This window comes from Danio rerio, chromosome 18 (assembly GCF_049306965.1).
Source record: "Danio rerio strain Tuebingen ecotype United States chromosome 18, GRCz12tu, whole genome shotgun sequence".
Lineage (NCBI taxonomy): Eukaryota > Metazoa > Chordata > Actinopteri > Cypriniformes > Danionidae > Danio > Danio rerio.
In genome coordinates, this window is record NC_133193.1 from 40,286,592 (window position 1) to 40,312,396 (window position 25,805).

The following is a 25,805-nucleotide window of genomic DNA, read 5'->3' on the forward strand; positions in this document are numbered from 1 at the left end:
TATGGGAGAAAGGGAATTGTGAAGTGTAAAACCATCTTTTATTAGTAGTGTGAAATCATTCACTGACCACCGGTGAAATATACTTTTCATAAATACTTAGAATAACGAATGTGATTTGTGATCATGTTGCTGTACTAAAAGTGCTAACATTTGAGGGTTTTTTTCAACCTAATTTAACATAGAAAGTAGTTTTATTGGTCTTTTTATTTGATTTAAACAGCTTCGATTAGTTGTTTGCCATTTTAAAAACTTTGTTTAGTGATAATCAAATATAGAAATTAGTTTTGTTGGTATTTTTATTTGATTTAAAAAGCTTTGATTAGTTGTATCTCATTTAAAAACTTTGTTCAGTGATAATTAAATGTAGAAATTAGTTTTATTGTTTTTTTTTTAATTAAACAGATTTGATTAGTTGTATGCCATTTTGAAAACCTTGTTCAGTGATAATAAAGTATAGAAAACAATTTTATTGGTATTTTTATTTTAGATAAACAGCTTCTTTTATTTGTATGTCATTTAAATCTTTGTTTAGTGATAATTTAATATATAAATTAGTTTTATTGGTATATTTATTTGATTTAAACAGCTTCGATTAGTTGTATGCCATTTTGAAAACCATGTTCAGTGATAATTAAATATAGAAATCAATTTTATTGGTATTATTTTTTGTTAAACAGCTTTGATTAGTTATATGCTATTAAAAAAAAACCTTGTTCAGTGATAATTAAATATAGAAATCAGTTTTATTGTTTTTTTTTTTTTTAAATTAAACAGCTTTGATTAGTTGTACAGTATGCCATTAAAAAACCTTGCTCAGTGATAATTAAATATAGAAATCAGTTTTATTGGTATTTTTATTTGATTTAATCATCTTCGATTAGTTGTATGCCATTTAAAAACTTTGTTCAGTGATAATTAAATATAGAAAACAATTTTATTGGTATTTTTATTTTAGTTAAACAGCTTCTTTTAGTTGTTCATTTAAAAACCTTGTTCAGTGATAATTAAATAATTCAAATTAATTATTAAATTAAACTTGACTATTTTATGTCACCACGATTGCAGTTGTGAGACTTTTATGTATTAAAATGAGTCGCTGCCTTAATTTCTTTAAAAAACATGCATCCAACTTGCATTATATTGAACTGATTTAAAACATCACATTAAATTCAAGGAATTAAGTGGATCCATAATTCACTCATTTAAATAAATTAATATCCACTCAGAAATAAAGGTTATGGGGCAATCGATGTGGGGTATTTTTGTAAAAAATGCACTTGTCCCAACATTGCTACTGAAAAGTGTTTACATTAGAACCGAATCACATTTTTAAGTTGAATCAAATTAACAATTTAAGTCATTTTAACTTAAATAACATACTCTCAAAAATGCAGTCTTCCACACAATTGCTTCACTCTGTTTACTTAAGTTAATTTAATTGTTTTTACAAATATAGGCAATGATTTAAGAATGAACATAAAACAATTAAGTGGTCTCCCAAAAAAACTCCCAAAGGAATTGTGAACAAGCTGTGTGACACTGACTTAAAAAAGTCAGTTTTAAAAGTTAAAAATATGATATACTTGATTTTATAACATAAAAATATGTTGTCATGACTTATAGATCACACATGTTTTTTACAGTGTACTTTTTGAAAAGTTGCTACCCAACTCAAAACCGTGTAAAAAATGTAATTAACTTTTTGTAAGTTTTACTTTGTAATTTTCAGACTGTAAAAAAAAATAGTGTTAATTTAAAATATCAAAATAAATGTAAATGTTTGGGCTTAATGGTTTTAAGTTGTACAAGATTTAGCTTGATTTTCAAAATCAGTTCAATATAAGTCTAAACAGATTTTTTTTGAACAAGTTTACTTGAACACTTGAAACATAAAACCTCCAAGCTTTCTCAAAAATATTACAATATTAACAACAGATATAAAACAACTCTATTTGATATTAATTTGCACCATTTATTAAAAAAAAACCTGATTTCTAAGGTTAACTATAGCAGACGCATATGGAATCATATTTTTTTAGGAATTTAGAGCAAAACATAAATTAAATTTGATCTAAAAAAAGTCTTATAGTCTGTTTTTTTATTTGTGTTGTATGAAATTGCATTATTATCATAATGTAACTCCTGCAAAACCTCAAATTCCAACTTTGTGAAGATGTGCTTCATTAATCGGATGTGTCATTGAAGAGTGGCAAATATCCTGAGATGACTGCGGCAGTATTTGAAGTTAGCTCGGGGGTCTGTCCTGCCCAGGCCTGAGGGAGACCACCCACTCAGCTGTCCTGAGGGGACTCCATCATTTAGTCAACATGTCCCGACATCTTTGAGCCTGGGACAATTGTTGACATCAGTATTACACGGGAAACGGAAGCGTTACTGAACATAATTTTGTGTCAGTGGTTTCAGGATAGTAAAACAGTTCTGCTCATTAATTAATGAGTGAATGTGATTGTTTTATGTTACTGTGTTTGTTGTAAATAAACTATAGAAGTGCACATACCATACAAAGTAAGTAAAACCACACAGTAAATAAAAAAAGCAAAGCAATGTTTTTTGTTTGCTGTTATTCACATTTTACACAATAAAAAAGATTACTACCTTTATTTATTTTTTTTTAGTTACCATATGTAGTCACTTTTCTAATCGTCATAAAACTTTATCAGGCTTTAACTTTCATCAGTCAAACTGCTTAAAATATTAAGTTAAAATTTGTATAAGAAATTAAAATTACATTATTAAAATAAGTTAAAGTAACAACATTTGTTGTCTCAACATTAGACCTGTCACAATATCTATTGATTTGTGGTACGATATAAAGCAAAATAATTTATTGCGGTAATTGTAATGCAAGTATACTCTTCCAATAAACACATAATATTTTATTCTTAAGAATATTTCATTTTATTATAGTCATTTTAACAATTTAATAATGAGGCATTAATAATGAGGCAAAAAGGGTATCTTAAACAAATAAATGTAATCATTTTCTTCTTGGCTTAATCCCTTTCTAAACAAATACATAATAAACATAAATGTTCAAGGTAAATGGACTAGAAAAAAGTAGCAGATTTTATTCATCAGGCACCCACATGAATATAGTCATTTATAGTAAATATCGTAGTGTTTTTTAATCATACTGACACTGACACCTCCAATAGAGATAGAGATGCTGCACATTCAGCTAAAATGTGGTTAGAAGTGTTTTTTTATGTATGGGCGATATACAGTTAAAATCAGAATTATTAGCCCTCCTTTTAATAATTAAAAAATTTTTGTTTAAAAATATTTCCCAAAGGATGTTGAACAGAGCAAGAAAATTTTCACAGTATTTCTTATAATATTTTTTCTTGTAGAGAAAGTCTTATTTGTTTTATTTCAGCTAGAATAAAAGTAGTTTGTAACTTTTTTAAAACACCATTTTATGGTCAAAATATTTAGCACCTTTAAGCAAATTTTTGTAGATAGTTTACAGAACAAACCATCATTATACAATAACTTGCCTAATTACCCTAACCTGCCTAGTTAACCTAATTAACCTAGTTAAGCCTTTAAATGTCACTTTAAGCTGTATAGAAGTGAAAAATATCTAGTCAAATATTATTTACTGTCATCATGGCAAAGGTAAAATAAATCAGTTATTAGAAATGAGTTATTAAAACTATTATGATTAGAATTAAAAAACCAAAAGTTAAATATTTCATATTTTTACACATGAACAATACCAAAGACCTTTGCTGCAAAACAATATATATATATATATATATATATATATATATATATATATATATATATATATATATATATATATATATATATATATATATATATATATATATACATGAAACATGAAAGCACATCAGAGTAACATGTTTTCAAACAAATTAAGTTATTTTTACTTTCAGAAACTTACACTATAAGATGAAAAATTATACTATAAATTATATTTTACTTCAAAAGATCTCTTTGCTATGTTCTATTAAAAACAAAATTGTTCTCAAAAAATTGTAAGCATTTCATTTAGGCAGGGGCAGATTTAACCAATAAGCAAGGTTAGCATCCGATTAGGGAGCCAGGAACTCCGACGGACTCCAAATAAATATCTAGAAGTATAAATGATACCTATAAATTATATATAACATTGTTTTCTATTATACTTTGTATGGTGAGGGTTTAAGAATTCTAATTTTAATGTATCTATCACATTTGCACAAATGTTTCCCCCACCTTCAATCCTGGACCAGTCTAGCAGTCAAATAAGTAAAGATTTAGTTTTTTAGTTGTGAATAAATTTTAAGAAAACAAACCGTATAAAAAGTTTTATAAGGTGCTTTACATGTTATTATTATTGTTTTGCATAACGATAAAATGTTGAAAAGGAAATTGAATTATATAAAAATAATAATTAAAAACAATAAAAAAAAATGTAAATACAAAAGGTGCATTTTAGAACTGTTGGGCCCCATGGCTGGAATTGCTTAGGGCCCCAAAATCACTAAATCCGCCCCTGAACCATTTAGGGGAGACATACTGCACTGGAAGATCTCCATATTGAACTCTAGATATAAAATATGCCGTAATAATCTGATATTTTTTAGAAACATTTTCACATAAAACTTATTTGTTTTATTATTAATGTCTGTGATTAAATCTGGATAATGAAATGCTTCCATAGCCCCTGTTTAGATGGAAACAAGAGCTTTTGTGCGCCCTCTACAGGCCAATCAGAGTTCAGACGATTGGATCATTGTGTTAACGTGATACTCATATTATCCTAATTAATGTTATGCAAGTTTAGTATTAGCTTCTAATTAAATTGAATCAAATTATTGTGTTAAAAAAACAATTGCATAACATATTTTCTCTGACACATTTTTATTACCAATTTTAAACAACAGTTCCAAGGCAAGTCATTAATTTTTTTCCATTGGTTTTGCTATTCTTCTGCATGGCTACAACCGCAGTCATCTCTTAATCCCAAGTTTATCGTGTCTGTGTTGGTTTAATTGCAGTGTTTTGTTGCTTAACATGAACATCTGTCAAAAACTGACTGACTGCTGACTGATCCTATTATAACAAAGGCAAGGAAATGGCCAAGCCCTTTCTTTTGTGTGTATTTACTTCATTTTAAAAAATCAGATTTCATAATTATAGTGCAGAAATATTTCTAAAATACTAAATTAACTCCAGAAACTAAAATTGTGCTCCAAAAAACAGCTGTCTTAAGTCATTTTAGGTTTTTCGGCAATTAACCACATCTGAGGTAATACATTGTTTTGTTTTCGATTTACTAATATCTAGTAGTCACCTTTAAAATTATAGCTAATTATTCGTTGTGATTCATATAATACACACAGTAACACACATGCACTGTAAAACCCAACTATCAACTTTATCAAATTAAATGAGTTACTGAAAGTTAATTCTACTGATTTGAAAAGAGTTCAGAGTACTCATACAGATTATTTTTTTAACTCAAATGGTTTGTAGTAATCGATTTCCTCAAACAGTTTGAGTTGCCTTAACTTATTGGGTTATACAGTGTAGTCGTCAACAGCCTGTGCGCTGATTTAAGTAGGAAAATTGTTTGAATACACTGTAAAACATGCTGGCTTCCAAACAGTCGATTTGTGTTTGGACAACACGAAGAAATGAAGTTAACTTATACGTTTTTACAGATTTAAGTAGGCTGAAAATAAAGCAATTAAGTTGTCCCAAAAACGTTGTTGTTTTTGTGTTGTTTCTGCTCATTTTAAATAAATAGTTTGAACAAACAGCAAACGTCATTCTTTGAGTGTTTAAACTGGAAACATAAACACCTAAAATCCATCAACGCAGGAAAACCTCCCCCTGTCAAGTGGAGAGAGAGAAATTGAGGTGAGAAACAGACAGTACAGAACAGACGCACACCGTGCGGAAAACCTGTTCAGCAAGTGTGTTCTTGCAATACATTTCAATTTGACACATTTCAAAGAGCAAAGGCAATCTCTGCCAAATTCTTCAAAGGTGCAGGGACCTCCTCCACCCGCTGCGACAAGCCACGGCAGGCTGACCGGAGAGGAGAAACTGCACCCTTCCCTGACACAATCTTAAACCGTGCATAGCATGAACCCATGAGGGTGTTCTTCTTTCTCTTTTGCATGAGCGGTTAAGTAAGCACTGGGATCCTGTAAGCCTAAAGTTAATCATTGCATTGGATAACTGGCAGTGATTAAAAAAACACAACAGCTAACATGTTCTGTCGAAGGAAGCCTAAAGCTGCGGTTCTTCTCGAAAGAGTAACGTTTGTTACTTAACTATTAGGAAGTAAGTATGAAAGCAACATGGACGCTTGTTTCTTTTTTTAAGAAACGTGCAAAAATTCATCAAAAAATTGCCTTGCAACAACATCTTGTAATTGCTCTCTATTTACTATCGTCAGAGTCAGACTACCTGCCAATCATGTGAGATCCATCATTCACACCACAATTTTCCAATCACAGGATTATTTGCCAAACTATATAAGCCAAACATCAAAATCCCTGACTTTCATTGACGTAAAAGCTGAATCTCTATAACCTATAATCAACTTAAAGACAGGAACAGGAAACTGTTGTGTAATCGCTGAATTAAATGCAAATGCAACCAACTGGCTTGCATGGTTCAGGATCTGAAAAGCTACTCGTCGATGAATTTGCTCTTCAGTGTTTGGACTCTCAATAATGACTTCAAACCACACTGAACTGAGCTAAACTGAACTGAACTTAAACACTAAAAACTGAACTACCCTGATCCAGTTACTATGACCATTTATGTAAAGCTGCTTTGACACAATCTACATTGTAAAAGCGCTATACAAATAAAGCTGAATTCAATTGAAATATCTCAGAATTGATTGAAGCTTGCATTTTTTTAAAAATTGCTTCAGATTTCCTGCAGGTTTTGGCCAGCCAGGATAGTGTTCAAATTCCTGATCCATGTGCCATCTGCATAGTTTTATTTTAAATAACATTTGATTGGAGTATAGAATGTGCTTGTCCAGATGTGTAAAGCTTTGAGTTGTCACACGCTTCTTTAAAAATCTGTGCAGCAAGTCAACTTTAAGCTGCATCAACTTTTATTTTTTTACAGTGACGGTCATGAGGACTTGCTGCAGTTCAAACCGAGCATTAGAATGGGGAAGAAAGGTGTTTAAGTGACTTTGAATGTGGCATGGTTGTTGGTGCCAGACGAGCTGGTCTGAGTATTTCAGAAACTGCTGATACTGGGAATTTTATGCACAACCATCTCTAGGGTTTACAGAAAATGGGCCAAAAAAGAAAAAAAATATCTGGTGAGTGGCAGTTTTCTGGGTGCAAATGCCTTGTTGATGCCAGAGGTCAGAGGAAAAAAGGCAATGGTAACTCAAATAACCCCTCGTTACAATCGAGGTATGCAGAAGAGCTTCTCTGAAGGCACAAAATGTCGAACCTTGAGGCGGATGGGCTACAGCAGCAGCACCTTTGGGATGTGGTGGACCGGGAGATTAGCATCATGGATGTGAAGCCGACAAATCTGCAGCAACTGATATCAATATGTATCTGAAGAATATTTCCAGTACCTTGTTGAATCTAGCCACGAAGGATTAAGGCAGTTCTGAAGGCAAAAGGGGGTCCAACCTGGTACTAGAAAGGTGTACCTACTGTGATAAAAGCCGTTGAGTGTGTATATCTTAGCTGACATAAAAACAGCCACATACAGTCCATTTGACAAGAGGGAAAGGAATAAAATGGTTGGAACGTCAGGGAGTGACACAAACAACTGGAGTTTTGGATCCACATGCAGGTTTAATCAAAGTCAGGCAAGCGATGGTCAACAAAGGTGCAAACAGGTATTTGGAGACAGTCCAGAATCACAGTCGAATACAGGCTAGAGGTCAGAAAGGCAGGCGGCAGGCAAAGACAAAGAGGCTAACAAGGCTAACGGTCAGTACACAAGATAACAAGACTGGGAAATCGCATTGTAGTGTTACTAGTGGCAGATAACAAGACTTGGCCATGAGAATGAGTGTGTGTGCTGCTTAAATACTGTGTGTAATCAGTCTTTGACAATCCTCAGGTGGTGAGAGTGTAATCAGTCTAAATGAGGAAGCAGGTGTGTGTGTGTGGCATGACTGAATATGTAGTCCATTTACAAGCAGATTTGTAGTTCTATGAGAGTGAATGTTTTCCAGCGACCTCTGGTGGTTAGAGGTCGCTGGTGATTGTGACAATGGTAGTGAAAAAGCCCAACACAAGATGTGGAACAACGTGATAAAACAATGTATAGAAAAATGACCAAATTGACTTTTAAATTCAACAAAGACTTTTTTCAATTGTACAATAGACCTGAAATCTGTTAAACAGCCAGTGTAGAACTGATCAATAAAGGTGACATGCACTGTTTTCAGTTTGTTAAAGAGCGCTCTTGCTGCTGCACTCTGAATCAGCTGCAGAGGCCTGATTTGAGATGGTTGGGAGGCCAGTGAACCACTGCAATGTACCCTGGACTGAACAAGAGCTTTGACAAGCAGTTGAACAGCATGCTCTGATAGGTAAAGTCTTCCTGATGTTACATAAAGCAAATACATGAACAAGATGTTAGTTACCAAAATTGGTCCTTGTTGGCAAGCCAGGAGAGTTTTCCTTGTGCAAAAAGAAGTTTCCTCTAGGTTATAGAATATTTCTTCCAAAGTTCTGGGAATGTCAATATACGGTTTCTACTACAATGTTACTAGAATGCTCTGGTTCTGCCCAAAATACCAAATGGGAAATAAACAAGAATCATATGAGAATAATTGGGAATGTTTTGTGTTTACTGGGCAGCTGCAAGGTTAATCAAAACATTACAGACTTTGATTTCAAGCATATGAAAATTACAATTATTAAGTTGATTTAAAATGCTTCAATTATTTATTTAAAGTTGTTGATTGTATTTATAGAAACAATATATTTCAAATGTACTTCAAAATATGCGTTTATGTACATGTGTAGTTTCTGCTTGTTGCTTGACAGCTCTTACTGCAGGCATTTTCCGCACAGAAACTATTTTCTATAGTGTTTTCTCTATTTTCCCTTTTTCATTTACTCATCCTCAAGTGGTCCCAAATCTTTATGAGTTTCTTTTTTCTATTAAACTGAATGTTGGAAACACTTAACCACTGACATCTGTACTAAAAGTTAACCTTTAAGTATCTTTGAAAACAAAAGTGAAACAAGTGAAGGGTGATACAGAACAATTAATCATGGAATTTTTAGTTTTGGGGGAACTATTCCTTTAATCTAAATATAAACAAATGTTTACCAACCTTAGAGCTCACAACAGCTTCTTTCTTTTAAGACTTACTGTTAAAATTACATTTTCTACACTGTGTTTTTCAATCTGGAACCCATCTGCTTCACTAATGCCCAATATTTTCCCATACATTTTTCCAATAGAGGTTTATTAAAAGTACATTTTAAAGTGTAAAAGGCCATGACCCAAAACTTGCCAATATTAAAGTAATTACATTACAATGCTTGAAACAAAAATGTATATGAAAAATTTGGGGGAAAAAATTTAAAATGTATAAGACTTTGTAAAAAAAAAAAAAAAAAAAAAAAAAAAGGTCCCTTGAAGCACTGCAAAGAACGGGAATAAAGGGGAAAAGTATAAAACTATTAATTTAAAGTTGCTTAAAACTATTTTGCGTAGGTATTTGTTTACTGTAATGACCTTTGTATCTTCATTCAATGATCATCAATTATTGTGGGATGTTTGATTGCCAACCTTTTTAACGTTTTTTTGGGTGGCTCCATAAAACTTCCTTAAGTCTCAAGTCATTGTTTGGTGTTATGATTCAGTGTTCTGTATCTTAAAACTGCTAAATCATTGTAGTCAATGTGCAATTGTTATTCTGTGAATACATTGACAGAGCACAATAAATAATTCGGAAATGTAGATTTATTTGATTTTCCTTTATTGAAATTATTTAGTTGGAGTCAATGCTCATTACATAACAACAAATCAAATTGACATTACCTTTAAAAAAAAAAATTAAATACTTTTTTTCAGAAAAAAAATAATTATGAAATTAAAACTTTTAAATTAAAACATATTTTAAAGTATTGGTATATATTTAGGTTATGATACAGTGTTATTACAAATAAATTTGGTTGCTCTGAACTTTCTGTTCATCAAAAAAACTAATAAAATTTATTTTCAACACTGATCAAAATATCAAATATTTCTTAAGTGCCAAATGAACAAATTAACGATTTCAAAAGCATCCTGTAGCAATAAAGACTGAAGAGATGAAGCTTAAAATTAATAAGGAACAAATAGAACTTTCAAATCTGTGATGATTGGAAAGTGGTTCCAGTCTTTTATTTCAATATGAAGACGTATTTCTGACTGAATGCAATATTGAGACCTAAGATTTATTTTTGGCCTCTTCCTCTCATCTTTCACTTGAAGCAAACTAACGGTAGGAGTGGGGTGGCTGAGCATATTACCCCCAATCCGTCATACTGACATCATTAGAGAAGGACTGCCATTCCAGTGCAGAAGTAAATGGTCAGTTTTGATTAAAGATGACCAAAACAAATCTTTTTTTTACCTGTGTATTAACTTTTAAGCTAATTACATTAAGGCTAATATGTGCTGTTAAAATAAACATTGCAATTAAAGGTGCAACAAGCGACTTTCTGCATAAAAAAAATTTATTATGGGGTTGAAAGTCTCTTTACATCCTGATAGCAATCATTAAATTATGTAGTCCATGTATTTTAATATGTGAAAGGCGTCGGACCAAGAAAAGTTTATCCAATCAAAATGTTCGGTCTGAACATTACAATAGGCCGTCCTGCATATCATACAAAAAAGTAAGAGCATACACGCTGTGGCGCAGAAAGATTACATCATTGCGTGTTCACGGATGTGGACAGAGGATGAAAGACAAACTTCAACAACCTGCCTTCTTTTTTTAAAGAGCCCATATTATGGGTTTTTGAAAATTCCCCTCCATGTAGTGTGTAACACAGCTCTAAGTGAAGTGAAGTATCCAGCTAAGGCTTAAATCTGTAAGAATACAGTGTTTAAAACTGTTGATTCATCTATAAAAGAGTCGACTCATAGTGCTTCAAACGAGTCGCCTTGATCACGATTCATTAGGTGTTTCGCCATGACGTACGAACGAAACCAAGTTATTCACGTGCACGCGCAAACCCGGGAGATTTCAAACCTGAGGCCCCGCCCTCTGACGCAGAAACCCAGACACACACACACCCACAAACACACACACACACACACACAAACATGCCGGTTGATTGAAGTCACACTGCAGATGGATATATTGAGTCTCTACCCAAAGATGAAACCTCAGCATTATAACCAAGCAGTTGGAAACTTCTGGAAGCTACATGCTACAAAGAATACTTCATCTGAGTTTGTTAAAGGAAGGATCAGTAAAGAGTAACTGATGCACGTCAGGATGGGTTTCTTCCATTTCTCAAGTGTAAGTACGTGCGGTTAAAGTTGTTGCCTCGTTGACTCTAGCTTGCAAATGTATTTAGTTGTGATTTGTTACTTGTAACCGCGTGTACTGTATCAGGTTAACTGGATATTTTATCTTATCGCGTGCAAAGTCACGTTAAAAACGCGACGCGTGCTGTTTGTTTATGGAGCTTCGTGCTAGAGTTCTGCTCCCGCGATTTATTCGGAAATTTATTCCCGCGCCGCAGAAATCTGGCGCGGGGACAGCCGCGGGAATAAATTTCCGAATAAATCGCGGGAGGCTAGCGGTCGGTAACGGGTTTAATTTGGGACGGGAGCGGGCTGTCTAGCAATATCACGGATATTGCTATGTGAATTAGAAAGAGAGAGTCTGCTTGGTATGAGAGAGCGTATGAGAGAGAGCGAGAGAGAGAGAGAGAGAGAGCGAACGAACGAACTTTGTGCTGTGTGTATGTGTTTATACAGACAGCTTGGCTGTCTGGACTGTATACTGGGTGATTTTTGGTTGTGTTCTCCGCTCTAGCGGGACCAGGCGCGGCGGGCAGAAAACGGAGCGGGTTCTCAGGCTAAAACCTGGCGGGTGCGGGCGGAAGCGGGAGCGTTGTCATCCGGAGGTGTGTGTGTGTTTTTGTGTGTGTGTGGTATGGCGAGTACACGACTGTCTCCTTCGTTCGGTTATCCGTGGCACTATCCACTCGCCATAGTGTGGCAGCTAAAATCCACGCCTACACTATCGAGCGTGTATGAACTGTGATTACTTTTTAAATTGCTGATTAGCTATTGGCCATTTCCCTCTCTGACTGAAGGCAGTCGACCAATCGCGACAGACTGTCATCGGTCCAATCAGCGCAGATTAGAAAAGGAGGGGTTTGGGAACAAATGAATCACTGGACGATTCATACAGGAGTCGCTGGGATAATTAGGTAAAAATAAATGCAGATTATAAGACCATGAAAGTGTTTTTTGACCTTGCATGCATATTAGACTGTTGTTGGAGACTCTTACAACCAAGATATGACCCTATTTCATGTATAATATGGGCTCTTTAAAGTTTGCTATGGTACTTAACTGTACTATGAAGTTGTTCTCTCTGATGAATGTTACGTTATGTATTATGAGGTATAATGATGTTGGCTGTTGCACGTTCATGCATTCAGGGACCATGTCTTTGGGATTGCAGGGTGGTATATAGGCTTTCAGTGTTATCGACCTAACATTAGCATTTTCTAAGATCTTAATTATTAGCATTATATTCAAAATTACTGCGTAACTTGATCAAATAAATGGTGAATATACACTACCTGACAAAAGTGTTGTTGTCAAACCCAGTTGTAAGAGCAACAAATAACAACCCGACTTCTTAAGTTTGGAAAAGTGGCAGAAGGTAGAAATCAGTCAAGTTTGGTGAAGGAAAAAATCATGGTTTGGGCGTGCGAGAGATCTGCAGAGTGGACGGCAACATCAACATAAGGTATCAAGACATTTGTGCTGCCCATTACATTACAAACCACAGGAGAGAGCAAATTCTTCAGCAGGATAGCGCTTCTTCTCATACTTCAGCCTCCACATCATTGTTCCTGAAAGCAAAGAAGGTCAAGGCGCTCCAGAATTGGCCAGCCCAGTCACCAGAAATGAACATTATTGAGCATGTCTGGGATAAGATGGATGAGGCATTGAAGATGAATCCAAAGAATCTTGATTAACTCTTGGAGTCCTGCAAGAACGTTTTCTTTGCCATTCCAGATGACTTTAATTATGTTATTTGTGTCATTGCAGAGATCATGGGAGTCATACACAATATTAATTCTTTTCCACTTCAAGACTTTATATTCTATACTGTACATTATTTCTGTTAGGTGACAAGACTTTTGTCTAAGCAAAGTCAGAGTTTACTGTCCTAATTAAATCATTAAAAATCAAGGAATGATCATATTTTATTTAGGTAAAATAAGCATAAACTAGAGGCATTTGCCATTCATGTACAGTTGAAGTCAGAATTATTAGCCCCCGTTTATTTTTTCCCTCAATTTCTGTTTAATGGACATTTCTAAACATGATTGTCAACACATTTCTAAACATCATAGTTTTAATAACTTATTTATTATAACTGATTTATTTTATTTTTGCCATGATGACAGTAAATAATATTTTACTAGATCATTTTCAAAACGCTTCCATACAGCTTAAAGTGACATTGAAAGGCTTAACTAGGTTAATTAGGTTAACTAAGCAGGTTAGGGTAATTAGGGAAGTTATAATAATAATAATAATAATTTTTATTTATATAGCCCCTTTCCAAAGCTCAAGGACACTTTACAAGGAATGCAACAAAAAGATAAACAAACATACATGAGGTCAAATATAACAAACTGGAATTACACAAACAAGACCTAAGAGACATATGAGCAGAGTAGTGGTGGATCAGATTAAGTGGTCAGTTTGGCAGATCAGAAGCGAAGCATTCAGAAAATAAGTGAGTCTTAAGTAAGGATTTGAATTCAGAGATATTATTAGCAGAGCGGAGTGAGCGTGGTAGAGAGTTCCAGAATTTGGGTGCAATAACACTAAATGATCTGCCCCCCATTGAAGAGAGGGTTGTATAACGATGGTTTGTTCTATAGACAGTTGGAAAAAAACTAAATTTTTTTTTTACCTTAAAATAGTTCATAAAAAATTAATAACTGCTTTTATTCAAGCCTAAATAAAACAACTAAGACTTTCTCCGGAAAAAAAAATATTATCAGACATATCGTGAAAATTTCCTTGCTCTGTAAAACATAATTTGGGAAATATTAAAAAAAGGAAAAAAAAATTAAAAGGGGGCTAATAATTCTGACTTCAACTGCTAGCCACTTCTGATTTCAAATGATCAACCAGAAGTCAAGTTATTATTTGTTGCTTCTAAGACTTGGGTAGGTGACAGGACTTTTGTCAGGTAGTGTATACGTTTTCCAATCAATAAAAGAAAATGAAAAATCACAATTTTAATACTGAAAATCTCAAACTACTAATTGTTCTGTTGTACAATTGTAAACTTAATACTAAATGTTTAAGATTCTACAATAACAAATGACCAAAAAGCAAAGTTATGAGCAAAAAGTGGTTCAGAATCTGTTGGTGTCACACTATCAGTACAATGTAGGTACTGTTTTTAAATATATATTCATTCATATATAATGAATGGATATATATATTCATTCATTCATTGTCTTGTCGGCTTGGTCCCTTTATTAATCCAGGGTTGCCACAGCGGAATGAACCGGCAACTTATCCAGCAAGTTTTTACGCAGCGGATACCCTGCAGCCGCAACCCATCTCTGGTAAACATCCACACACACACTCATACACTACGGACAATTTAGCCTACCCAATTGACATGCAACATGCACATGCAAACTGCACACAGAAACGCCAACTGAGCCGAGGTTCGAACCAGCGACCCAGCTACCTTCTTGCTGTGAGGTGACAGCACTACCTACTGCGCCACTGCCTCACCTCTATATATATATATATATATATATATATATATATATATATATATATATATATATATATATATATATATATATATATATATATATATATATATATATATATATATATATATATATATATATATATATATATATATATATATATATATATATATATATATTTTTTTTTTTTTTTTTTTCAGTCTTGACTTAATAAATCAACTGATTGTGCAGAACAGTATTACATAAGGGTTACCTGACATGATGACAGTTACAGGGTGGTGATGGGACAAGAGCATCCGGATAAAGTATAGTGCTGGTTTTGACTTCGTTTTCCTGCAAAGCCTGTGCGGCAAGTCTGCAATGCGCTGTCGTAATTAATAGTACTTCAAATGTCACTGTCACACACCTAGATAAGCTTTCCCATGCATGCACACACACACATACACAAACACAGGTCAACACACACGCTCAAACGTAAAATACACACCCAGAAAAACCTGTCACGATTTTACAAAGTAAATCTGTATCTTTTATGCTTAACCGACACTTGACTGAGGTCAACTTGCACAAAAAGTCCTTTATGCTCTTTTGACACTGAGAAAACAAAGCAAAACAAAACTTTCCAAATGTATTTATTTTCCCTCGAGAGCAAAGGTGGTATAGAATAAAAATATTACAATGGATACATGAGCAGCGATTCCTATGAAAATATATTAAGAATCCTAAAGTAAAAAATAAATATGAGCCTTCAGAAGGCCAATAATGCATGAACACATAAAATACATTTTCTTAACTTGAGTTTTTACAACATAAAAAAGGAAAGTTCCATCTTCATTTACTTGCCATCAGGTCAGGTTGAACCCGTCAGTCCTTAGTTTAAAACACAAATGAAGATCATTTTAATGAAACAGGATTCTGTCTCTCCATTAGAAGTGCATGCAACAGTGCAACAATTATGACGAGATACAACCAATACATATATATGATGAAAATATTTAATGTGGTCATTGTTTCCATATAAACCCACATACAAATAGTGCAGAACTTAAAATAAGCATGGAATCCCAACTTAAAATACCAAATTAAATGTGTTCATCAAATAAAACGATCATGTTTCAACTAGTTCCGTCAACTGATTATTCATGTTTAACAACTTCCAAAAAAAAGTTTATATTTACATAATATATTTGCACACATGTATATTTGTTTAAATAAATAAAAACATATGTAAAACAAACAATGACATGTGTTTTTACATTAATATAAAATTTGTATTAGATATAAATCTCTTATATCTAATACATATTTTATATTAATATAAATATAAGTCATTTTTTGTTTAAGTAAATTATAAATTTTATTTAATAATTAAAGTATTCTGTTCATCAAAGCGGCATTTATTAAATGTAAAAAATAAACAAATTGTAAAATACTTATTTATTAAATATTTATTTATATTACTTATTGTATGTATTTTCAAATGAAAAGATTTTTCCAGTCATTATTGCTTTCATTACTATTACCAATCATAATAATAATATTAATAATAATGATAATAACAACAACAAAAATAAATAATATTAGAGTGATTTCTGAAGGATCACATGACTCATGAAGACTGGAGTAATGAAGCTGAAAATTCATCTTTACAATCACTGGAATAAATTATTAAATTACTAAATAAACTATTAAACTAAATTATTAAATAAACAAACTTTGAACAGTTATTTTTCACAATTTTACTATTTGTGCTGTTTTTTGATGAAATAAATGCAGCCTTGGTGAGCAAACCTTTGACCGGTAGTATATATAATACACAAACACACACACACACACACACACACACACACACACACACACACACACACACACACACACACACACACACACACACACACACACACACACACACACACACACACACACACACACACACACACACACACACACAGCCTGATCTAACGAAAAAAAATGTAACTATTTTATGTTTGGTTAGTGGCTAATTCGTACAAATTTTAGGATTTTAAAAAGGAGGCATGGCAACCAACCCCACCCCTAAACCCAACCGCCATTGGGTGATGAGCAAATTGTACTACACTCTATGACTGGAACTGTACGCATTTATACGAATTAGCCACCAAATCAGAAAGTAACGAATTGACGTAAGATTGCGTTGATATACAAACACACACACACATATATGTGTGTGTTTCTGTGAGTGTGCAATTATATAGTAAACAATAAATATGATAAATGTAAACTTTTCATTTGGAAGCAATTAAACGTGACTAATCGTTTGACAGCACTAGTTTCAACAAGTCTTAAAAAACCTCCTTGATTCATATGTATTCACTACATAGCATTTGAGAACCTTCAAAGTTTTTGTTTCTACTGACTTTCAATGAAAGAATGGAAAACTATTAGGTTTTATCAAAAACATCTTCATATGTGTTTCAGGTTTCACTGCAATTTTCCCTTTAAACGTGAACTGACCCTTTAAGCACTATGTGTGCTTCCAGAATCAGTTTACACATATGATAAAATCTAATAATGTCTCTGTACCTTTCACATACAGTTTTTAAGTGCGCTTCAGCAATCATGAGGTCTTAAGGTTTTGAAAGTGCTGTTGAGGGAGTGGTGGATGATAGGAGGTGAAGTCAGAAACGCTGTTGTGTTCGGATATGACTTTCAGCAGAAGCTCCTCTTCTTCGCGTGCAGACACTCACAGTCTCACACTGCTGCTTCTACAGGAATGAGAACAGAGAGAGAAAGGACATAAATATGATATATGAGCAGGTCACAAATCACTTCCCCTCAACACATGGCCAAACCCTGACAAAACATTATGAAATGTTGAATGCAGTATATTACATAATACACTTCCGTATATGGAAAACTAACAATTTTTCCTCTATATACTGTAATATATACAGTTGAAGTCAGAATTATTAGCCACCTTTGAATTTTTTTCTTTTTTTAATATTTCCCAAATTATGTTTAACAGGGCAAGGAAATTTTCACAGTATGTCTGATAATATTTTTTCTTATGGAGAAAGTCTTATTTGTTTTATTTCGGCTAGAATAAAAGCAGCTTTTGATTTTTTAAACACCATTTTAAGGACAAAATTATTAGCCCCTTTAAGCTATTTTTTTTTCGATAGTTTACAGAACAAACCATCATTATACAATAACTTGCCTAATTACCCTAACCTGTCTAGTTAACCTAATTAACCTAGTTAAGCCTTTGAATGATACTTTAGGCTGTATAGAATTGTCTTGAAAATTATCTAGTAAATTATTATTTAAGCGAGGCAGTGGCGCAGTAGGTAGTGCTGTCACCTCGCAGCAAGAAGGTCGCTGGGTCGCTGGTTCGAACCTCGGCTCAGTTGACATTTCTGTGTGGAGTTTGCATGTTCTCCCTGACTTCGCATGGGTTTCCTCTCGGTGCTACGGTTTCCCCCACAGTCCACAGACATGCGGTACAGGTGAATTGGGTAGGCTAAATTGTCCGTAGTGTATGAGTGTGTGTGTGTGGATGTTTCCCAGAGATGGGTTGCGGCTGGAAGGGCATCCGCTGTGTAAAAACTTGCTGGATAAGTTGGCGGATCATTCCGCTGTGGCGATCCCGGATTAATAAAGGGACTAAGCCGACAAGAAAATAAATGAATGAAATTATTATTTACTGTCATCATGGCAAAGATAAAATACAACAGTTATAAGAGATAAGTTATTAAAACTATTTTGTTTAGAAATGTGCTGAAACAAATCTGCTCTCCGTTAAACAGAAATAAACAATCAAAAATAAACAGGGGGGGCTAATAATACAGGGGGGCTAATAATTCTGACTTCAATTGTACCTTGGTCAAAATGATACTTTATAAGTTTACAGAATGTTAATATCACGACAATATTATGGACTGAAAATCCTCCACTTCCACACAGCTCTAAGGTCCGCTGTAGATTCTGCTCTCCGAATCACTGTCTATCTCCCCTGCTTCTGTGTTTGTCTTGCTGCTGTGAAAATCAGCACGTATAGGTAATGAAACTGCTCTTTTCATGCAAACCCTTTCCTCTTTTGCCACTCGACACTACCACCTAAACAAAGCTGGAATGAACCACTTTCCAGACTTTTTTGAAACTATGGTGAAAATTTACAAACGTTACAAACAGAAATATTCATAAAAGAACACACTGCATATCATGTCAAACTGATATTTCTTCTACATAACTGTACAAACATTGCAAATGAGTCAAATATGGGATTTTGGTATCTGCATTAGGGGATACCCAATATTGAAAATAACCTCATCATATACTCTCCGCCTTCACTTATGCCAAACCTTTTTGAGTTTCTTTATTCTGCTGAACAAAAAATAAAGGTATTTCAAAAAAAGCTGGAAATCTGTAACCATTGACTTTCATAGCGTTTGTTTTTCCTACTATAAAAGTCAATGGTTACAGGATTTCAGCTTTTAATAATGTCTTCTTTTGTGTTTAGCAGAAGAAACTCATAAAGGTTTAGAATCACTTGAGGATGAGTAATAATTGAGCTAATAATCCTTTTTGAACAGAAACTCTTTAAATACTCTTTTTGTTCATTAAAGTTGTTTATTTGTAAATACACTTCTGTTACACTGAATGATATTTTCAACAAGTCGTGCTAAAAATGCACTAGATATCACTCTGTAATGACATAGCACATTCTAACGGCTGGGGGAAAGGCTGTATTACACTGTTATTGATTTAATATTTGAAAACTCATTATTGCTTTTGACCCATATGCATGTTTCTACATGAATGTGAATGTATAGTACACTCACCGGTCACTTTATTAGGTACACCTGTCCAACTGCCCGTTAACGCAAAATTTCTAATCAGCCAATCACATGGCAGCAACTCAATGCACTTAGGTCTGTCGACATGGTCAGGACGATCTGCTGTAGTTCAAACTGAGCATCAGAATGGGGAAGAAAGCTGATTTAAGTGACTTTGAATGCGGCATGGTTGTTGGTGTCGAACAAGCTGATCGGAGTATTTCAGAAAAACACTGATCTACTGGGATTTTCACGTACAACCATCTCTAGGGTTTACAGAGAATGGCCTAAAAAATAGAAAATATCCAGTGTGTGGGAGTTTTGTGGGCGCAAATTCCTTGTAGATGCCAGCGGTCAGAGGAGAATGGCCAGACTGTTTTGAGCTGATAGAAAGGCAATAGTAGGTCAAATAACCACTCGTTACAACCGAGGTATGCAGAACTGCATCTCTTAATGCACAACACATCGAACCTTGTGGCAGATGGGCTACAGCAGCAGAAGAACACATTGGGTGCCACTCAAGTCAGCTAAGAAAAGGAAACTGAGGCTACAATTCGCACAGGCTCACCAAAATTTGACAATAGAAGATTGATAAAGCGTTGTCTGGTCTGATGAGTCTCCATTTCTGCTGCGACATTCGGATGGTAGGGTTAGAATTTGGCGTCAACAACATGAAAGCATGGATTCACCTTGCCTTGTATCAATGGTTCAGGCTGGTGGTGTAATGGTGGGCGGGATCATTTCCTGGCACACTTTGGTCCCATTAGTATCAATTGAGCATTGTGTCAATGCCACAGCCTACCTGAATATTGTTGCTGACCATGTCCATCTCTTTATGGCCACAGTGTACCCATCTTCTGATGGCTATTGCCAGCAGGATAACATGCCATTACAAAAACGTTTCTTAAACATGAGTTTACTGTACTCAAATACCTCTTCACAGTCCCCAGATCTCAATCTAATAGAGCACTTTTGGGGTGTGGTGGAACAGGAGATTTGCATCATGGATGTGCAGCGGACAAATTTGCAGCAACTGCGTGACGCTATCATGTCAATATGGACTAAAATCTCTGAGGAATATTTCCAATACCAGAGAAAGTGTCATATTATATCAAATAGAGATGTAACGGTATCAGAATTTTACGGTATGATAATACCTCGGTATGAATGGCACGGTACGGTATTTATAAAAACAAAACTAATAAAAAGTGCCAAAAGTGTTTATTTACCTTAGCACTGAACATATTAATGACATACAAATTAGCCATCTATCTGTAAGTTTCGAAACAGGAACTTCAATTTTTCAATTTTAATAACAAAAAACTATTAAACCCTATATAAAAAAATAAAGTTTCAATTTAGTATTGTTGAAAACTCATCACATTCAACATTTAATCACGCACTCACTTAGATAGAGATGGTTTTTTTTAAGGAAAATGATCATATAACTATAATCTGGCAAAAGCTGGGATCTCTGGGTATGTCCCCTGCAACAGAAAAAAACCCTCTCATTGGGGACTGAGGTTTCTGGGACAGAAAGATATGATTTAGCCAAGGTTGACAGCAGTGGGTTACGTTGTGCATTGTCTTTCCACCACTTGAGAGGACAAGCCATGAGTAAGATAGAGGTCTCTTTGCGGTACAAGTCAATGTCTGCATCAATCTAACAAGTGTGCTGTGTTCTGCAGTCCCCATGACTGTTTTTAGTCGAATTCCCCGACTTATATTTCACCACAGTCTGGCAGTGCCTGCATATTGTTTTTTTCTTTGTCTGTCACCTTTTCTCCTTTTTCGTATTTTTTTGGAAAGAAACCGAAATGCTTCCACACATCCGATTTAAAACCCGCTTTAGGTTCGATCATTTCCAGCTCTTTTTCAACACACTCCATTTCTGCATTACTGGATCTGTAGTGACAACAGACCGCAAAGGATGATGGCCACGCCTAGGCTGATGGGAATTGTAGTTCCCACTACCTCCCGTTCGCTTCATTCGCTTAAGCAAACTTTTCTCTGAAATATAGTTTTATTGAGTCATGCGCCTACGGTAATATTGAAAAAAATTACTATTGCGGTATGACGGTATTTACAATATTGTTACATCCCTAATATCAAATGTACATTTAATGTGGCAAAGAGTAAGCAAAATTAATTACATACATTACAGTAAAGGAAATACTTCTATTCATAAATTAAATACTCACGAATGCGGGACCCAAAGCAAAGATGCCCCTCACTGTTGGGTTTCCAGCAGCTGTATCTTGCACATCTGTTAAATCAAGCAGAAGTTATCAAGTCACATGAGCTGCTAGATGTGCCAGCAAACACAGCTGTTGATGTTTTGAAAACATCAGAACAGGAAATGCACACACACAGGGCCAAATTAAAAGCTGTTCTACTAAATGTACACAGTTTAAAGTGAAGCTGACATTGCAGGCGCTGATTGAGTCTCTCGAGGGACTGCAGGATCTTCTGCTCCTCCAGCGACAGAGCGCCGATGTTGAGGGAATGTGTTCTCTGGTTCTGAGGAACCGTCGAACCAATGTAGGACTTATGGGCTTGAGGACAATCCACAACTTCATGAGCACCGTCTGATACCTCTGGGCCTGTTACAAAAAAATAGCATAAGTGTATATTTTTATACAACAAAAAATTACTATAATGTCACAATAGATTAATGGTACATTAAATAAATGAATCAAATGACCAAGAAGAAAATACATTACAGTTTAAACAAGCATATTAAGCACAGCAGAATTGTTTTAAGCTCTTTAACTTTATAATAAATGTTTTTTAATGGTTTCTGAAGGATGGTGTGACACTAAAGACTGGGAGTAACCATGCTGTAAAATTAGGAAAAGATATCCACTTTGTAATCACAGAAACTTATTATTTAAAAAAATATATTGCAGTAAAAAAGGTTATTTATAATATATTTTATTATAGTATAAATAAAAAGATAAAGTAGTAAAAATAGTAGATAAAGCAGTAGACTTTTAAATACAAGCAAAAATTGCAAATATTATTAAAATTAATGAATAAAGGAATGGAGCAATGAATAAAAAAGAGAATAAATTTATTATTAATATTTAAAAATATATTAATTAACTAAATAAGCCATTAAACAAGCCATTTATATAATGTGTAGTCAAATGGTACTAAAATTATTATACTTTATTTGGATTCTGACAACTATGGACACTATGATCTGTCAAGGTATATGAATAACAATTTCTCAGATTGTTTAATAATAACAGAAGTAATAACAGAACATGGTAATACTATGATTATATCACAACTTTTATTGTTGTTTTTATTCTATTATATTAGAATTTGTTTTGTTGGTTTTGTTCAGTACTTTGGTCGATGCAAAACTCAAGATTATTGTGCTATGTAAATAAACTTTACTATTACTTTACATGAGAATTTGAAATAAGGGTTTCATTTTGGTTGTTCAATGTTTCTTAAAATTATTCTGCACCTCAAATTATAAATTACATGAGATAACATAATGATTCACATGCTTAAAAATCTTTCTTGCCCGATTATGCCCTGTTGTAATTGTTATTACATTTGTAAATGTATCGGTATAACAGGGTATAATATATTGATATACATTGATTCAATTTGCATTATAATTACCTTCACTGTCTACTGCATGACCATTTTTATTTAGATGGTGAGTTGGCACAGTGACCTGTTAAAAAAATGAATAGTTAATGAACAAAAACGATGCCAAAAGCATCATCGATTACTCAAACAAAGCTAAAATGTCATCACACACAACACACTCATACAAACACACACGCACACACTTAATTAACTAGAGCAGTGCTTCTCAATCAACCCATACAAAGCTGGAGCAGGACATTTATGCATCTAAGAGAAACATTGTAATGATTTGTTCCTGAATTAATTTTCTTTATTTAAATGATTTGTTAAAATAGAAAGTGATAGGAAGTGTTTTGTGACAGAATTATTCCATGAATCACACATTAAGGCAGGATTATGCCACCAACTACTCACATTTTTAATGCAGGGTTTCTACAGATTTTATCAAGACATATTTAAGACTTTTTAAGACCATAATGAATAAAATTTGGGCATCATAGTGGCGCAGAGGGTAGCACAATCACCTCACATCAAGAAGATAGCCGGTTCGAGCCCTGGCTGGGTCAGTTGGCATTTCTGTGTGGAGTTTGCATGTTATCCCCGTGTTTGTGTGGGTTTCCTCCGGGTGCTCTGGTTTCCCCCATAAATCCAAAAACATGCGCTACAGGTGAATTGGGTAAGCTAAATTGTCCGTATTGTACGAGTGTGAATGAGAGTGTGTGTTTGTTTCCCAGTGATTGTTTGCAGTAGGAAGAGAACGACTGTGTAAAACATTCTGGATTAGTTGATGATTCATTCCACTGTGGCGACCTCATATCATAACAAAGGGACTAAGGTGAAAAGAAAATGAATGAATGAATGAAATTTCAGACTTACACAAGGCTAAACGCTAAAGACTTTTTAAATACCCAAAGTAAAACCTTTAAAACATTAAAAACAAATATTATTATAAGGAAGATAATTAAACTATGTTAATAAGTAAATAGAGTTAATAAATAAATGTTTCTTAAACTTTTTGTTGAAATATATTGTTAGTGATTGGATGAGTGCTGGCCCAATTGGGTATAGCTTTACATGGACATAGGAAAATTAGCACCCATTTAAAATGAATTAAGGCTTACAACCCAATATTTGACTGGATTTACTGAATTTTTTGGTTTTTGAAATTAAGACATTTTAAGACCCCACAGATACCCTGTAGTGTCATATTTATCTGTCATTTAAAATAACACTCTGCAGCAGGAGAAATTATGTTATGCAACATGCTCCCTGTGCAATTGGCTCATCACACTGCCTTAGGTTACCAAGCTGGGGACTGATTTCAGGAGCTGTATAATATCATTGCACCTGCTGCAGCCATAGTATGGCTTAAGATTATTATGCTGGGATGAGAGTATATTTCCTATTACTTTTCATTTTACGTCAGTTTTAGTACACAATAAACCTACAAAACAGTCAAGCTTAAATAGAAAAATTATTATTGTTTTGATTGAGATGTTAATGGTCTAATCCAGTTCAATGATCTATGCTAAGGTAAGCTAAGCTAAAATTGCTTTCAATAAACCCGGATATCACCTGAATGCATTCAAAAGTTGTATAACTTGACCGTTTAACCCAAAACAAGCCTTCGAAAAGTGGAGTGTTCCTTTAACATGCCACAAAAACACTAATATAATTTAATTATCGTTATACAAACAAAATCCCCAAACATATTGTGATAATATTTACTGTCAATATCCACAACGTGCATGTTCACCTGATAAGAAATGCTGGGTTTTCTCTGTGTTGCTCCTGTAGTTTGGATTCTGCTGTTTTCCACTGGAACTCGGTTCTTCACCATGTTACTCTCCATAGCCTGTCTCCTTATAGGACTTCTCACTAATTAATAGCAGAAACTCACCGATTAGCAGACCAATTTATCTCAAAGATAGGCTATTACACCAGAGTATCTAAAGCTTAACCTCTTGAGGTACGGACATAAGTAAGCTCTGTGGATTTAAAAGGATAGCTCGCCCAAAAATGAAAATGTACTCACCATCAAGAGAACCCAAAGTTTCTTTAATTAGTTGAACAAAAATGAAGTTATTTTGAAGCTGAAAAACCATTGACATCCATAGTAAAAAAAAACAACAACACTATTGAAGTCAATGGTTGCCAATTTCTAGCTTTCTTTAAAATATTTATTTCTTTTGTGCTCAACAGAAAAAAAAGTCACTCAGGTTTGGGACAAGTGAAGGGTGAGTAAATGATGACAGACTTTTCTGTTTTGGGTCAACTGTTCCTTTAAGTGAATTTAAACAACTCTAGTGAAACAATAAGCAATTTGATCACATTATGAGCTGGCAGGTGGAAATGACCTAGCTTTTTGGACACTGAATGCCCTTTGACATCATTAATTAAA

General features: G+C 34.1%; 1 protein-coding gene across 17 annotated transcripts in view; it reads right to left on the reverse strand.

Annotated features, from left to right (window-relative positions):
* Window positions 1-15,596: 15,596 nt before the first annotated feature.
* cep126 (centrosomal protein 126) overlaps window positions 15,597-25,805 on the reverse strand; it is a 37,148-nt gene continuing 26,939 nt past the window's right edge. For 7 of the 17 annotated variants that reach the window (XM_073930018.1, XM_073930019.1, XM_073930017.1 and 4 more), the window contains 5 exons: window positions 25,161-25,282; window positions 23,435-23,489; window positions 22,222-22,398; window positions 21,997-22,061; window positions 17,143-17,725 (listed from right to left, as the gene is read on the reverse strand). In XM_073930018.1, the coding sequence (XP_073786119.1) occupies window positions 17,639-17,725; window positions 21,997-22,061; window positions 22,222-22,398; window positions 23,435-23,489; window positions 25,161-25,282 (506 nt within the window). In that variant the 3' untranslated portion in view covers window positions 17,143-17,638. Of the gene's footprint in view, window positions 15,852-16,576; window positions 17,726-21,996; window positions 22,062-22,221; window positions 22,399-23,434; window positions 23,490-25,160; window positions 25,283-25,805 lie in introns of those variants that run through there. The other 10 variants (XR_012394082.1, XR_012394079.1, XR_012394077.1 and 7 more) reach the window with 3 other exon arrangements.